At 49.0% G+C, this 15284-nt stretch overlaps 1 protein-coding gene across 1 annotated transcript in view; it reads right to left on the reverse strand.

Annotated features, from left to right (window-relative positions):
- Positions 1-7909: 7909 nt before the first annotated feature.
- CDKN1A (cyclin dependent kinase inhibitor 1A) overlaps positions 7910-15284 on the reverse strand; it is an 8911-nt gene continuing 1536 nt past the window's right edge. Inside the window, exons 2-3 of the mRNA XM_077754893.1 lie at positions 10860-11309; positions 7910-9455 (exon numbers count right to left, since the gene is read on the reverse strand). Coding sequence (XP_077611019.1) covers positions 9406-9455; positions 10860-11304 — 495 coding nt within the window. The 5' untranslated portion in view covers positions 11305-11309 and the 3' untranslated portion in view covers positions 7910-9405. The remainder of the gene's footprint in view (positions 9456-10859; positions 11310-15284) is intronic.

A 15284-nucleotide genomic window follows, 5' to 3' on the forward strand; every position in this document is an offset into this window, starting at 1 on the left:
GTTAACAGTCTTGTCTCTTACTTAATCGCCCTTTCCGTTCCCCAGCAAGCCAATCTCCTGTGTTATCTACAGGACTTCCTGTAGAAGCGAGCACCGGCTGTCCTTTCATAATCTGGGCTGATACTCCCCAGGCCCCTCTCCCTAAAATCTTAGAGCTGCAGAGCACGGGAACTAGCAGGGAGGGGCTAGTTCTAAGCAGGGGCTCTGAAGGGGAAGGTGGGCTGCTCAGGGTCACCCGGCTGTCAGTGGCAAAGCCAGGACTTGGACCCAAGTGTCTGGTTGCCAGCGTGATGCTATGCCTTATCCAAGCTAGAGTGTCCATGGGACATGGTTATGGCTAAGGCTGGTGTACGGACTGTCCTGGGGTAACTGTACATCGTGTCTCAGACGGTGTCCGCAAATAACCAGGGGAGGCTTACATCCAAATCATCCTTTGGAGAATAGTCTAACTTAGTACCGAAATGTATTGTGGAGCTACAACCAGCAGAAGAGTGTGGTCTCAGAGCATGAATATACAGGGATGAATCAGTGGAACAGAATAGACAGGAATAGACACAAATGCATATGGGAATTTAATGTTTGTTACACGTGGCAGTTCAAATCTGTGGATAAAAGGCAGTTTACTCAAGGGGCGCCCCGGTGGCTTAGTCGGTTGAGCGTCTGATTTTGGCTCAGGTGGTGATCTCACAGTTCCTGAGTTCAAGCCCTGCATTGGGCTCGCTGCTATCAGCGCAGAGCCTGCTTCAGATCCTCTGTCCACCCCCTCCCTGCCCCTCCCCCCTCAAAAATAAATAAAGATTTAAAAAAAGATTTTTAAAAAAGATGGTTTACTCAATAAACCATTTGGAGAATGGACTAGCTATCTCCAAAAAGCAAAGTTGGGGCTCTAACTCTAAGATCGTTCTAGAGGGGGGCGCCTGGCTGGCTCAGTCGTTAGAGCATGCAACTCTTGATCTCAGGATTCAGTTCAAGCCCCCAGTTGGGTGTAGATGTTGCCTAACATTAAATAAAATCTAGGGGCCCCTGCATGGCTATGTTAAGCATCTGACTCTTGATTTCGACTCAAGTCATGATCTCACAGTTCGTGAGTTCGAGCCCCGCACTGGGCTCTGCATTGACAGCACAGAGCTCTCTCTCCCTTTCTTTGTGCCTTCCCTGCTCATGCTCTCTCTCTCTCAAAATAAATAAATAAACATTTAAAAATAAAGAAATACATAAAATCATTTAAAAATAATAAAACAAAATAACTCCAGATGGTATAAGTTCAAGCATTAAAAAACCATAAAATTATATGTTTGGGATAGGTTTCAAAGCAATGGCGGGGGTTTAGGGGCGGCGGACAGATGAACTAAGGCCCCGGCCCTGCTCTGGTTACTGTTGAAGTTGGCAAGGGCACCACTGACTCATTCTATTCTCTCGACTCTCGTGTATGTTTCAACAGATGTGGTAAGAAATCATGGGATAGTTTTTTAAACAATCCTGGAGCAGGCAAGGCCATTCCAGGCCTATCACAAAGACCTAGAAGCCATAAAAGAAAAGATTGACATAATTGATGACACAGAAATTTTAGAATAAAAAATAAATGACTGAACGGCCAAAAAAAACCCACAAAAAAACCCATTAACCACTGACAAGTCAAAAGGCAAACGAACTGTGAAGAAATATTCCCATGTCACAGAAAATAAGCTCATTTCCTCCTTAGATAATAAGTTCCTATAGAGAAATTGGGACCATCAATAAAGAGACAATTTGTGGGAGAAAAAAAATACTAATGGCTTTTCAACATGTGAAAAATATTCATTTTCGCTTATAATAAAAGAAATGCAGGGGCCTGGGTGGCTGTCAGTTAAGTGTCTGATTTCAGCTCAGGTCATGATCTCACGGTTTGTGAGCTCAAGCCCTGAGTCAGGTTCTGTACTGACAGCTCAGAGCCTGGAGCCTGCTTCAGATTCTGTGTTCCTCTCTCTCTGCCCCTCCCCGACTCTCTCTTTCACTCTCTCTCAAAAATAAGCATTTAAAAAATTAAAAAATAAAACAAAATGAAACTACAATGTAATATTTTAAGTTCTTCAATATACAAAGCAAAAAAATAAATAAATAAAATAAAATTGAGAGGTGCCTGGGTGGCTCAGTCGGTTGGGCATCCGACTTCGGCTCAGGTCATGATCTCGGTTTGTGAGTTCAAGCCCTGCATCAGGCTCTGTGCTAACAGCTTGGAGCCTGGAGCCTGCTTCAGATTCTGTGTCTCCCTCTCTCTCTCTACCCCTACCCTGCTCACAGTCTGTCTCTCTCTCTCTCTCTCTCTCAAAAATGAATAAATGTTAAAAAAAATTTTTTTTAATTGATAGCATGCTGTGTTGTGAAGGATGCAGGGAAACATTTTCACACATTGTAAGGAAGAACATAAACTGGTGTAGCTTTCCTGAAAAGCAATGTGGGGAGACTGTCAACACTAAAAAGGAAGGAGCTTTTTACTCAGCAATTTCACTTTTAGTCATTTGTCCTACAGGTGATGCGCCAAATAACGATATAGAAAGATTTCACTACTGCATTGTCTACAGTAGCAAAGGACTGGAAACAACCTAAATTTCCACCAACAGGGAACTGATTAAAGCTCAAATATGTCCGTGGAGGGCCTACGAGGCAGCTGTGAAGAAAATGAAAAGGATACAGGTGGACCAGTGTGAAGACCTTCAAAATAGATCGTTGAATAAAACCAGCAAGGTGCAGAGCAATGAGTGTAGTATGCTTTGCATGAAGGAAAAGGTGTGTGGATGAAATGTGTGCCCTGTAAATGCACGTGCATCCCTGCACGGTTGTAAATGCGCCTAAGATTTCTGACAGGATATACGAGAACCTGGTAGCAGTTAGGCTGGAGAGAAGCATTGGGATGAAGAAGGAGGGAAACATGTTTCGCTGTTTATTTTGTACCATCTTGATATATTACCCGCTGAAAAATAAATTTAAGGGGAGTCTGGGTGGCTCAGTTGGTTAAGTGTCCGTCTGATTTTGGCTCAGGTCATGATCTCACGGTTCGTGAGTTTGAGCTCTGCATTGGGCTCTCTGCTGTCAGTGCAGGGCCCGCCTTCGGCCCTCTGTCTCCCACTCCCTCTACCCCTCCCCCGCTTGCATGGGCTTGCTCTCTCTCTCTCTCTAAAAATAAACATTAAAAAAATTTTAATAATAAATAAAAGAATAATTTCTATGTGTTCAAGGGCACCTGGGTGGCTCAGTCAGTTAAGCGTCTAACTCTTGATTTCAGCTCAGGTCATGATCTCACAGTTGGTGGAATCAAGCCCCGTATTGGGCTCTGCACTGACAACGTGGAGCCCGCTTGGGATTCTCTCTCTCCTTCTCTCTCTGCCCCTCCCCCCAGTGCCCACAAACTCTCCCTCTCTCTAAAAATAAGTAAATTAACATTTGAAAAAAAAAAGAAAAGAAAAAGAATAATTTGTACACATTCAGAGAGAGAGTGATGCGGGAAATGTGATAAAACATTAACATGTATATGGGACTTATTTTACTATTTTTGCAATTTTTCTGTGCCTGAAATTATTTCAAAACAATAAGTTTTGAAATTTAACAAATGTAATTTCTAAATAAACCGATATTCTCACAATGAACCATCCTTTTTACCCCATTTTTACAGGTGAGGAAATTGATACCCAGAGAGTTTCTATAGCTTTACTAAACTAAATAAGGCATTCATTAAAAAAAATTTTATGTTTATTTATTATTGAGACAGAGAGAAACAGAGCATGAGTGGGGGAGGGGCAGAGAGAGAGGGAGACACAGAACCTAAAGCAGGCTCCAGGCTCTGAGCTGTCAGCACAGAGCCCGATGCAGGCTCGAACTCATGGACCATGACATGAGATCATGACCTGAGCCGATGTCGGACGCTTAACCGAATGAGACACCCAGGCACTCTAAGGCATTCATTTTTTTAATTCAAAAATATTTGTTGAGCACCTAATATGTGCCAGACACTGTGCTAGGCACTGAGGACACAAAACCGAGGTGGGGGGGGGGATACATAATAAGGGCTACAAAGGAGGAAATATGTAATAAGGGCTACAAAGAACAGTAAAGCAAAGTGAATGGAGGGAAGTATATTTTAGATGGGGTGGCTGGGGGAGGCCTGGATGAGGAGGTGATGTTGGAATAGAGCTTACAAGGAAGAAGGTCTGGAAGAAGAGTGTTCAGGAGAGGAAACAGTGGGTGCAAAGGCCCTGAGGCAGGAGCGTGTTCTGTGTACATGAGTAACAGTGAGGAGACCTGTGTGGCTGGAGCAGGTAATGGAGGGAAGAGTGGAGAAGATGAGGTCACAAGTAACAGACAGGAGGACCTGTGGGCCACGTAAGGACCTGGGTTCTTACCATAAGTGAGGTGGAAGCCAGAGGTCTTAAAAGTAACCCTCTGGCTGTCTTCACTGGATAATAGACTGTCCTAGGCAAGGGCAGAAGCAGGGAGACCAGTGAGGAGGCTGTTAGGATAATTCACACAAGAAGTGATGATTTGGACCAGGAGGGTAGCCGTGGACTCTGGATATAATTTTTTAAATATTCTCTTAAGTTTATTTATTTATTTTGAGAGGGAGTAAACAAGGGAGGGGTAGAGAGAGAGAGAATCCCAAGCAGGCTCTGCACTGTCAGTGCAGAGCCCCATGCGGGGCTCAAACTCACAAACCGTGAGATCATGACCGGAGCCGAAACCAAGAGTTGGACTGAGTCACCCAGGCACCCCTGATGTATTTTGAAGGTAGGGCCAACATCGTTTGCTGCTGGGGAGGCCACTGCAACAAATCCAAGACCTTTTTCTCAGCAGTGAGGGGCTCTCTCCGCTTCCTGGGAACAGAGTGATGTTTGATTTTTAAGACCCAGCCCCCAGGATGTCAGGTCATCTGCCCTGCATCCTCACCGCCCCCTCCCAACCATGGAAAGAAAATGGGCACGGGGAAGCCAGGGATGGCCCCAGGCCTCCCTGATGGAGCCCGAGTGGTCAGAGCTCAGCCCCAGGGGAGAATCTGCCGGGAGACCAGCCAGCAGGAGGCCGGAGCCAAGTGCCGAGAAAAAAGTTAGATCCGGGCCTTTCTGGAAACAGCACAGCTAATTTTAAAATACGGTGCCGCTGGGCTTAAAAACACTGCGCTCAAACTACACTTTACAAAAACTGACTGAATGAACAACGGTCCGAGGCAGTGAGACTGTTTTATCAATGGGGACGTTTCACACTCGCAGGTTTTCAAGTCCCCAAAGATGCTTGCATTCACCTCACCGTTTAGGAAACGCCGAGGCTAAATACTCTCTGTCCTGAGGCACAGCGTGGACGTGGGGACCTGGGTCCGCTGCGGGCTCCACGCCATCTCTAGTCTCTAGGCTTAGGAGGGTTCCCTGGTGGGAAACCAGGGCGGGGGAGCTTGGTTCAAATTTGCATTTGAAAACCTGAGTTACTTCAGAGACAGAGGAGGGACCTAGTGGAGACAGGTGCCCAGGGCCTCCAGGGAGTGGTCATGAAGGTAGTGGCCCTTCGGGAGGCACTTCCCCTTTCTGGTTTATGGATCAAGCAGGCAATGTCACCTGGGTCACCAGCATGAATGTCCTGGCTCCCCACCACTTCCTAGAGGCGTGGCCTCAGGCAAGTGACGTAAGGGCTTACTCCCTCAGTTTCTCAACTGTAAAACAGAGGTAATAATAGTGTCCCGCTCATAGGTTTGTTGTAAGGATTAAATGCTATAAACCACATAAAGCATTCAGAACCACGTTAGACAGATGATCATCAAAACTGGCCCTTGTTATATTTGTGACTTAAAAGAAGGAGCCTGGGGCGCCTGGGTGGCTCAGTCAGTTAAGCATCTGACTTCGTCTCAGGTCATGATCTCACAGTTTGTGGGTTCGAGCCCCACGTTGGGCTCTGTGCCGGCAGTTCAGAGCCTGGAGCCTGCTTCAGATTCTATGTCTCCCTCTCTCTGCCCCTTCCTCGCGTGTGCTCTGTCTCTCAAAAATAAATACAATGTTTAAACAATTTTTTTTTAAAAGGAAAGAAAAATTGCAATCTCTCACCCAGCTCCGTATTTGAGCCAGTTCTCAGACCCAGACTCACTGACTGAAGAAAAAGACCCATAATGTCACTGTAAGTATATTAAATAAATATTTCCTCCATCTTTCCCCTCGAAGTGCCCTCCGGCTAGACACCGGAATAGCTGTACAGTGTGGAAAAGGGAATAACCAGGTCTTTTGAGGTCTATTGGATACAGAGTCTGAGCTTATACTGGTACCAGGTGACCCAAAATACCATATGGCCTCCTTTTAGTGTAGGGGGACATGTGAGGCCGGGGGATGATGGAGTCCTTGCCGGGTTCCTCTCAGAGTCCAGTAGGCCTGTGGACACACTCTGTAGTTATTTCCTAGCCCCTGAGTGCAAATTGGGGTGGATATATTTAGCAGTTGGCAGAATGAGCACTGGTCGGTTCCGTTATCTACAGAATGGGAGCCATTAATGGAAAGAAGGACTGAATGGAAGTCTCTAAAGTTATCCCACTAGTCAGGAGAGTGAATCAGAAGCAACACCACATACAATGGGAAGCGCAGAGTCTAGTGTTCCTCTCAAAGCCCTGCAGGATGCACGGCAGTCCCCACCAAATCCCCCTTCCTTCACCCCATACTGCTCCTATAATAACCAAACGAAGCATGGCAATTGGTGATTATCCATGTAGTAGCCCTAATGGCAGCCATTATGTCAGACATGGTATCTTTGCTAGAATAGTCTACACAGCCTTTATAGGAAAAGACAAGTGCTGTGGACCGCTCCCCCTCAGAAGAGGTGGAGCTTTAGTGAGCCACATTGGACTTGGGAGGCCTTATACGAATGCCCTGGCCCATTTACCGGATGACGTGGGGAGCTGCCACGTTTGAGTGGAGTCCAGAACAAAAGAGGGCTCTGTGACAGGTCCGTGCTATGGGACAAGCCCTTGGGACATACGACCCCGTGTGTCCCGTGGTACTAGAAATATCCATAGCAGATAAGCAGGCAGTGTGAAGTCTCTGAAAAGCCCCAGTGGGAGAGCCCTACCTCATACCCTTCGGGTTCTAGAGCAAAGCCATGCCCCACACAGCAGAGAACTACCCCATATTCGAAAAGTAGTTTTTGACCAAATTGCAGAATCAGGAGCAAACACGGGTTATTGTTTTAAGCCACTAAGTCTTGGAGTGGTCAGTTATGAATAGATCATCAGAAACGTGCACATAAACTACTTTGTTCTTTTTAACCTTGTGTAATACCCCCACGGTAGAAAGATACCACAATTTGCACATCCATTCTTGTTGTGGACAGTTGGGATGTTCCCAGCTTGGGTCTGTCAAGAATAACGCTGCTATGAACGTGTCTTCTGGTAGAAATGTGTAGTGTCACGGGGTAGGCACGAGGGAAGCCATCTTTAGAAGGGATTGCCTGTTTCCTAAAGTAGTTCAAATACTTTATACTTCCGGCAGCAGGGTTTAAGACTTCCGGTTGTTCCCGATGCTTGCCCACGCTTGGCCTTGTCAGTCTTTTTCACGTTAGTCATTCTGGTAGGTGTACAGTGTTATCTTACTGTGGTTTTAATGTGCATTTCCGTAGTGAGTAACGATCTGCGGGTCCCTGGTGAGTAACATATCCCTTACTAAAAAAGACCACACAATGAACCAAAATATTGACTGTGACGATCTTTGCAGAGGCCTGATGTTTATTGTGTTTGTTTTATTGTCGTCTGCTTTTTTTGCCTCATGGTCTGTTTGTGAAGCTCTCTGTATTTTTAAACTTCAAATGCTTAATTGTTAGAATTGTGTAAAAAAAAAAAAAAACCAAAACACACAACCAAAAGAACATCTGCTCACTTATTCTTATAAATGACAAGGCATATTGGCCACCATGGTAATATTACAACTAAAATCATCAGGAAACATTTATTGAGCACCTGCTGTGGACCCAGCATTTATTGAGGGGCTACGAAGGACGCAGAGCAGTAGAGGACTTGTTCCCTGCCCTTCAGAGGCTTACAGTCTAGGTGGAGATAGGAGGAGCCGGGAGAAAACAGTCCAGGCCTGCATATTATAGGAACTTTGGGTGTTTGGGGTCAGACGCACTAAGTCCCTCGGTGCCTCCATGGGCTCAATGTTCAGTGCTGGGAAAGACAATAAGTCACGACTCCCAGGGCCGTATTCACCCACGTAGCCTACCCTGTCCACAGCCTCTACCTTACTGTCTTAAAACATCTGACTCCTTGTTCAGCTGCGATTCAAAGTGCAATGAAATGGGGGAGGGTGGGGCAGCGGGGAAGGTCCTTGGATGCATTCCAGAGGCTGGCGTCACACTCTTCCTCCTCGAAAAATCTACTCCCCGTGACATACTCCTGACAGAGATCCCCACTCAAGAAGGCCTGTCGGACCACCCAGAACCTCTGCCCGGGAAGGTAAGAGGAAAATGTGGTCGCTGTTTGAGCTGCCTGAGGTAGAACTGGGGACCCCTACTTCTAGCACACGTCTTTCCTTCCCGCTCACTAAGCTGGGGGCACAGGCACCCCAGAGCTGCCACCTAGGGCCCAGAGGGTAGTAGAGGGAAAGGGTATGGGGGAGGGGAGGGGAGGGGAGCAGAGAGGGGCTTGAAAGCCCAGCTGGGCATCTGGGGCCCCTAGAAAAGTGCAGGGGAGGCCAAACATTGAGACTGGCCCCTCTGTGGGTGGCAGAGGGGGCGAGAGGAGGTGGGGTGGTCTGCTACAGGACCCTACCTTCGCCCACGCCTTCACAGGGCAGGGTGGGGCACCAAGGGACAGGAAAGTGCCACGTTCCTAGCCGTGTTCCGGGCTGTGCCTACTTCAAGGTCACCCTGCCCAACCTTAGGGAAGGGGAGGGGACTCCAAAGGGTTGATGACGCCCCCATCCTGCTGGGCCCCCTTCAAAGTGCTATCTGTTTACTTCTCAAATTATAAAGAATTCAGGTTTGAGAACGCAGGAAAGGGGCAGAAATTTCAAAACACCCATGGGGTGGTGAGCACAAGGAGGCAGACCCCTCCAGGGAGCACCACCCAGAAGGTGAGGATCACGCCGGCCCCACCTTACCTCTGGGAGAGCGGAAATGGGGAGCACAGGATAAAGACGTCTTAAATAACAGTTTGCATAATAAAAATACTTAGCACTCTAATAAGCCTATCATTCTGCTACTGGGTTTTTAAATAATTGGAATTGCTAAAGGCGGGGGGGGGGGGGGAGGGTGGTGGCAAGCACAGTATGTACATGAGTAGGAGTTTAAATTAAAACACAAATAATAATTAAAACGCACAAACTGAAGGGCTAAGGGCAAAGGTGGAGAAGAGGCTTGTAGGGGTGGGGACGGGAGCTCATTTCAAGGAGCTTGAGGCTTCCAGTGGGCAGATCAGGGCTTCCTCTTGGAGAAGATCAGCCGGCGTTTGGAGTGATAGAAATCTGGGAAGAGAGAACAGAAGTCAGCCAGGCCGGGAGGGAGAGGGGCCCAGCGGAGCCACCCATCCAAAGCACAGAGCAGACGGTCAGGGACCCCTCCCTAGGGCCAAAGGGGCACATGGCCAAGTACAGGGAAAACTCTGGCAACTCTCACTCTGTCTTCCAGGGGACCACTATACAGGGCCTCCACGCATCACAGACATGACGGATGATAACCAGACCAACATCCGTGGGCCTGCTCCAAGCCAGGCTGCTACCACAGTAGCCAGTAGCCCATAGTTAAATTAATTAGACTCAAATAATATGAAAACTTCAGTTCCTCAGTCACACTGGCCCCATGTCAAATGCTCAATGGCTACATTTTGGCTAGTGGCACTGGACATTTGCATCACTGCAGAATTCTACTGAATAGCAGTGCTGTAGGAATGCAATTGGATAATCCATGAAAAGTGTCCTGCATGATGACTAGGCCATATCCATGTGAGCTAGTATCTTCAGTATTGTCAGTTCTGACCCAGCTGCAAATTCACCACGGGATTCTTGACTGCACCTCCCTGAGCCTCAGTTTCCTTACATATAAAATGAAGATGACCATTGGTGTGGTGCCCTAAGGACTGAATGAAACGCCCTCTCTAAAGGCTCTGGTCTAGGGCCTGGCACAGTAAATGCTCAAATGTGAGCGTCGCTCATCCATTTTTTTTTTTTTAATCAAGCACCTACTGTGTGCCGGACGCTGTCCTAGGTGCTGGAAATCCAGCAATGAGGGAGATAGAGATCCCTTTTTCACGGAGATAATAACATCATGGGGCAGACAGACAATATCAGGACAAGGAAGTAGCTGTTAATATTAAAAAAAAAAAAAAAAAAAAGCCAAAGAGAATAAAATTGGCAGGGGAGGGTGGATGGGAAATGTGTGTGTGTGTGTCTGTGTGTGTGTGTGTCTGTGTGTGTGTGTGTCTGTGTGTGTGTGTGTCTGTGTGTGTGTGTGTCTGTGTGTGTGTGTGTGATGGGGAAGGCGAGTTAGATTTGGATAGGGCAGCCAGGAAATTACTGTCATTAGTTTTCTCTCCACTGCAAATTCACGGTGGGACCGTAGGCAAGCCACGCTACCTCTCTGAGCCTTATTTCCACTCCTATAAAAGAGTGGCAAGAAGGTCATATGGGATAGGGCTGCTCTAAGGACTAAATGAAATCCACCCTAGAAATCCACCTCAGCGGAGGGCCTGCCGTCTAACAGATGTCCCCAGTAGATGTTAGCTAGTTGGTCTTGGCTGTAGACTTGCGTGTGACCTCAGGCAAGGTGCTTTGTCTGTCTGGGCTTGCTTCCCCTGGGCCAGGGAGGTCAGCCCTCGCACCGCAGATTGAGTCTTGATGCCTTACAGTGCCCTTCCCCGCACCTAGCCTCACCTGTCATGCTGGTCTGCCGCCGTCTTCGGCCCTGAGAGGTGCCAGGTGCACCTGGAGACGCCTCAGGCCGCTCAGGGGGGTGAGGCATGACAGTGCAGGACAGGGACAGGTCCAGGTGGTCCTCCTGAGCTGTCCCCTGCAGCAGGGCAGGCGAGGTGCCGGGCCACTTGCCCCCTCCCAGGTCATCCCGGCCCCCCCGGGGCCCCGCAGGCAGGTAGAGCTTGGGCAGGCCCAGGCCCCACACACGCTCCCAGGCAAAGTCGCCCTCCAGCGGTGTCTCGGTGACGAAGTCGAAGTTCCATCGCTCGCGGGCCTCCTGCACGCAGCCCGCCATTAGCGCGTCACAGTCTCGACGCAGCTGCTCGCTGTCCACGGGCCCGAAGAGGCGGCGGCAGGCCTTGCTGCCATGCGGGACCTGGTGGGCATCCCCGGACGGCTCTGCCATGGCACCTGCAGCCGAGACACGGGAAGGCCCTGGTCACTCGGGAAACTGGACCCTACCTTACCGGGCCACGCTCTGCCCGGAGGGAGTCTTCACACTGGCATATGAGGGCTCTTTGCTTCCTTCCAGCCGCTTTTCCACACTGCCTTCCCACAGGCCGCCCCCAGGCCCCAGCCCACAGCCACGGGGTGGGGGCAGAGCTGGGTTACCCCGGCACCCCAAGGTCACTGGGGGAGTGAGCTGCTGAAGCTACAGGCTTATGTTGACAAAGACAAGTTTATTGCAATAGCAAGGATCAGAGTCCTGTTTACCACCAGGCTTTATCAACTAAAATCAATTTCTTTCCCCCCCAAGGTGTCCCTCATGGGCGCGAATGCCCCTAGTATGTGTGAATTGCCAGAGTCCGGGAGTTTCCCAGCCGCGGCCCAGGCCAAAAGGTCAAGTACCAGATTGAAAGGGCCATGATCATATAGTGGTTAGTACTCTGCGTTGTGAAAGGACAGGCGGACAGCTTCGCTGGCCTCCTGAACCCCTTGACCCAGAGGCCCATGTGGGATAACCCTGTTCTGAAACACAAAAGTACCCTGGTCACTGGGATAACAGATACTAGAGGCTAGATCCAGTCCTAGCTCGCTGCCTACTACCTAAAATTTTAAAAGTCACTTAAAGGGGCACCTGGGTGGCTCAGTCAGTTAAGTTCCTGACTCTTAGTTTTGGCTCAGGTCATGATCTCATGGCTTCCCGACTTTGAGCCCCACATGGGGTTCTGTGCTGGCAGCGAGGAGCCTGCTTGTGATTCTCTCTCTCCCTCTCTCTGTGCGCCTCCCCAACTCATGCTGTCTCTGTCTCTTCAAAAATAAACTTTAAATAAAATAAGCAGTCACTTAAAAAATTTTTTTAATTTAAAAATTACAAGAAGGGGCACCTAGGTAAGCTCAGTCTGTGAAGCATCCAACTTTAGGTCAGGTCACAATCTCGAAGTTTGTGAGTTCAAGCCCGGCGTTGGGCACTGTACTGACAGCTCAGAGCCTGGAACCTGCTTCGGATTCTGTGTCTCCCTCTCTCTCTGCCCTTTCCCAGCTCATGCTCTGTCTCACTCTCTCTCTCAAAAATAAACATTAACAAAAATGTTTATAAATTTGTAATATATAATTATATAATATATAATGTAAAAATAAAAATTGTAAAAATAAAATGTCATTTAATATCTCTGGGCCTCAGCTTTCTCATCTATAAAATGGAGCTATGGAAGCAGCCTCAAGCAATAGGTCAGGGAGTCCCTTCAGGCAAGGCAATTGGAACAGAGCGGAGAGGCTGTATCTTGTGGTTAAGAGTGAGGGCTCTGGAGCTGGACCGCCTGGGCTGGAATCCAGGCTCTGCTGGGTGACCCTAGACAAATGGCTTAACCTCTCAGCCACTCGATTTTTCTCATCTGGAAAATGGAGACAGTAATAGTGAATGTCTCAGAGGACACATGTAAGGATTAACTGAGTTAATGCAGGGAACATGCTTAGAGAAGCACCTGGTATACAGAAGTGCTTGGAACACAGAAGGGTTATTATTTCGTTCAGTGCTCGGTTCTGGCTGAGCCTCCCCCCACCTCGCTCCCCCAGGCCACCGCCTCTGTCAGACAGCAGCTGACAGGTGCTGTGTGCTGAGGGCCTTTCCCAAGGATGTCATCAAGCTGGAGGCCTGGGGGCGAGGAGGGGCTGGGCAGGGCAGGGCAGGATGATGATTTCTCCCAGGCGGAGCCACATCCTGCCAGGCACATCAGGTGATCTGAAGTCTAGACAGCCTGGGAGCCCCTGTCCTATGTTGGCTGCGTCCAAAGAACCCGTTTTACAGGCAAAGAAAATTAGAAGTGGCCGGTCTACCCGGTTCCTCTCCTCCCACTTCAGAAGAGGGAAAACCAAGGTTGAGTTTGCTCGTGACGAAGCGCTGGCACCCACCTGCCCTGCCCTGGCCTGACTCCAGGGCTGAGCGGCTGTGCGACCTTGGCAGGGACAGGGTTTTCCCGAGGACACGTCCTGCTTTGCAGGCTCTGAGGGCGAAAGCTCTGCTGAGTGACCTCCTGGGGCAGGAAGACCGGACCCCTGCCACACCTACCCTTCCCCACCCCACCTCTCACAGCTGATGGGGGAGGAGAGGCACCAGGTGACCTCAGACCAAATTAAAAGAGCAAGAGTTTGAAGAGATAGGGAGCTTAACCCCAAACCAGAAAACGAAAAAGGCCAAGGGCCACTGCCCCATAGAGGGGCTACCCAGGGCCCTCAAATAACCTTTGCCCACTCTCTTCAGGGCAAGAATCGGATTTTTATATTTTTATGTGCCAAGGGATTGTTCCTAAAGAGTGGGTATATGTGCTTTTTTTTTTTTTTTTTTTTTTTTTTACAGAATAAGAAACCAAGGCTCAGAAAATTAAGAAACTTGCCCAAGGTTACACAGCTCACAAGTGGCATAGCCAAGATTTGAACCCAAGGCTGTTTGTCCTGGGTTCTGTGCTCTGGTGTTCATCCTTACTCTTTCTCTAGTTTTGTATTACTAGCCACAGACCCAGCAGAATCATTTGGGAAACTTTTGTTTTTAATGTTTATTTTTTATTTTTGAGAAAGAGAGAGAGAGAGTACAAGGTGGGGAGGGCAGAGAGAGAGGAAGACACAGAACCCAGACACAGAATTCGAAGCAGGCTCCAGGCTCTGAGATGTCAGCACAGACCCTGACGTGGGGCTGGAGCCCATTAACCATGAGATTCTGAGATCATGACCTGACCCGAAGTTGGGTGCTTAACTAACTGAGCCACCCAGGCGCCCCACTTGGGGAGCTTTTTACAAATACAGATTGAGGGGCACCTGGGTGGCTCAGCCAGCCAAGCACCAAACTCTTGATTTTGGCTCAGGTCCTATGACCTTACAGCCATGAGATGGAGCCACACTGAGGCCTCTTGCACCGGGCATGGACCCTGCTTAAGATTCTCTGTCTCCCTCTGGCCTTTCTTCACTCACACTCTCTCTCAAAGATAAGATAAGATAAGAAGATAATACAAGGGTGTTTGGGTGGCTCAGTCAAAAGAGCCACTGACTCTTGACTTCCACTCAGGTCATGATCTCAGGGTAAGGATAGAGCCCCTGCTTCAGTCTCTGCCTTAGTGTGGAGGCTGCTTGGGATTCTCTTTCCTCTGCCCCTCCCCTGCTTGCTCTCTCTTCTCTCTAAAAAACCAACCCAAACCAAAACAAAACAAACCCCCCCCCCCCACATTGATAGGTCCCTCTTTCCCCAGATTCATTTAACTCCAGTTAAGGGGGATTTAAGCAGGTGTTTGGCAGTTCCCCAGATGGGCATTCTGGGGGCGCCATTCAAGAGGGGATACACAGGATGGCCAAAGTGAACATTCTGGGTCTCAGTGCCTCACTGGCACACGGAGGAGGCGCCTGCCTAGGATTTTATCAGGACGCTCGATACTCCCTGGCTTCTAGGAGCTGAGACCAGAATCCAGGCAGGGATCCGGTCTCCTAACGCCCCTGTCCTTATTGGTCTCATAGGCTCCGCATCAAAATCTGATCTCCCTCCCATTATCCTAACTCCCAGCTCCGGGAGAGCTGAGAAACACAAACCCTTGTTTAACAAGCAAGTAACCGAGAAGAGCTTCCTTTGTTGGCCTTGGTGCTTTAGATTTCAAACAATTTTAATTCCGCAGTAAACAGTAAGCACTCATTACACACCGCTGAACCGATTACTCTTGTTAAGGGGCGTTGGCAGAAGCGGCGAGTGACCGAAGCGAGCGGGAAGGAAAGGCGGGTGACTCCGCCTTCCGCGGGAAGGCATGTTTGCTCTTCGCGCTGGGGCCGGAAGGGGGCGCTGGTCGCCAGGAAATCACGCGCAGGCTCGGCGGGGCGTGGGCAGAGCCTTGGACAGCAGCAGGGAGTTGTGATGAGTCAGTTTCCTGCAAAGCCCTCCCCACCCGCCAAAACTTCGCTTCCACTCAG

Source organism: Crocuta crocuta, unplaced genomic scaffold (genome assembly GCF_008692635.1).
Source record: "Crocuta crocuta isolate KB4526 unplaced genomic scaffold, BGI_CrCroc_1.0 scaffold132, whole genome shotgun sequence".
Lineage (NCBI taxonomy): Eukaryota > Metazoa > Chordata > Mammalia > Carnivora > Hyaenidae > Crocuta > Crocuta crocuta.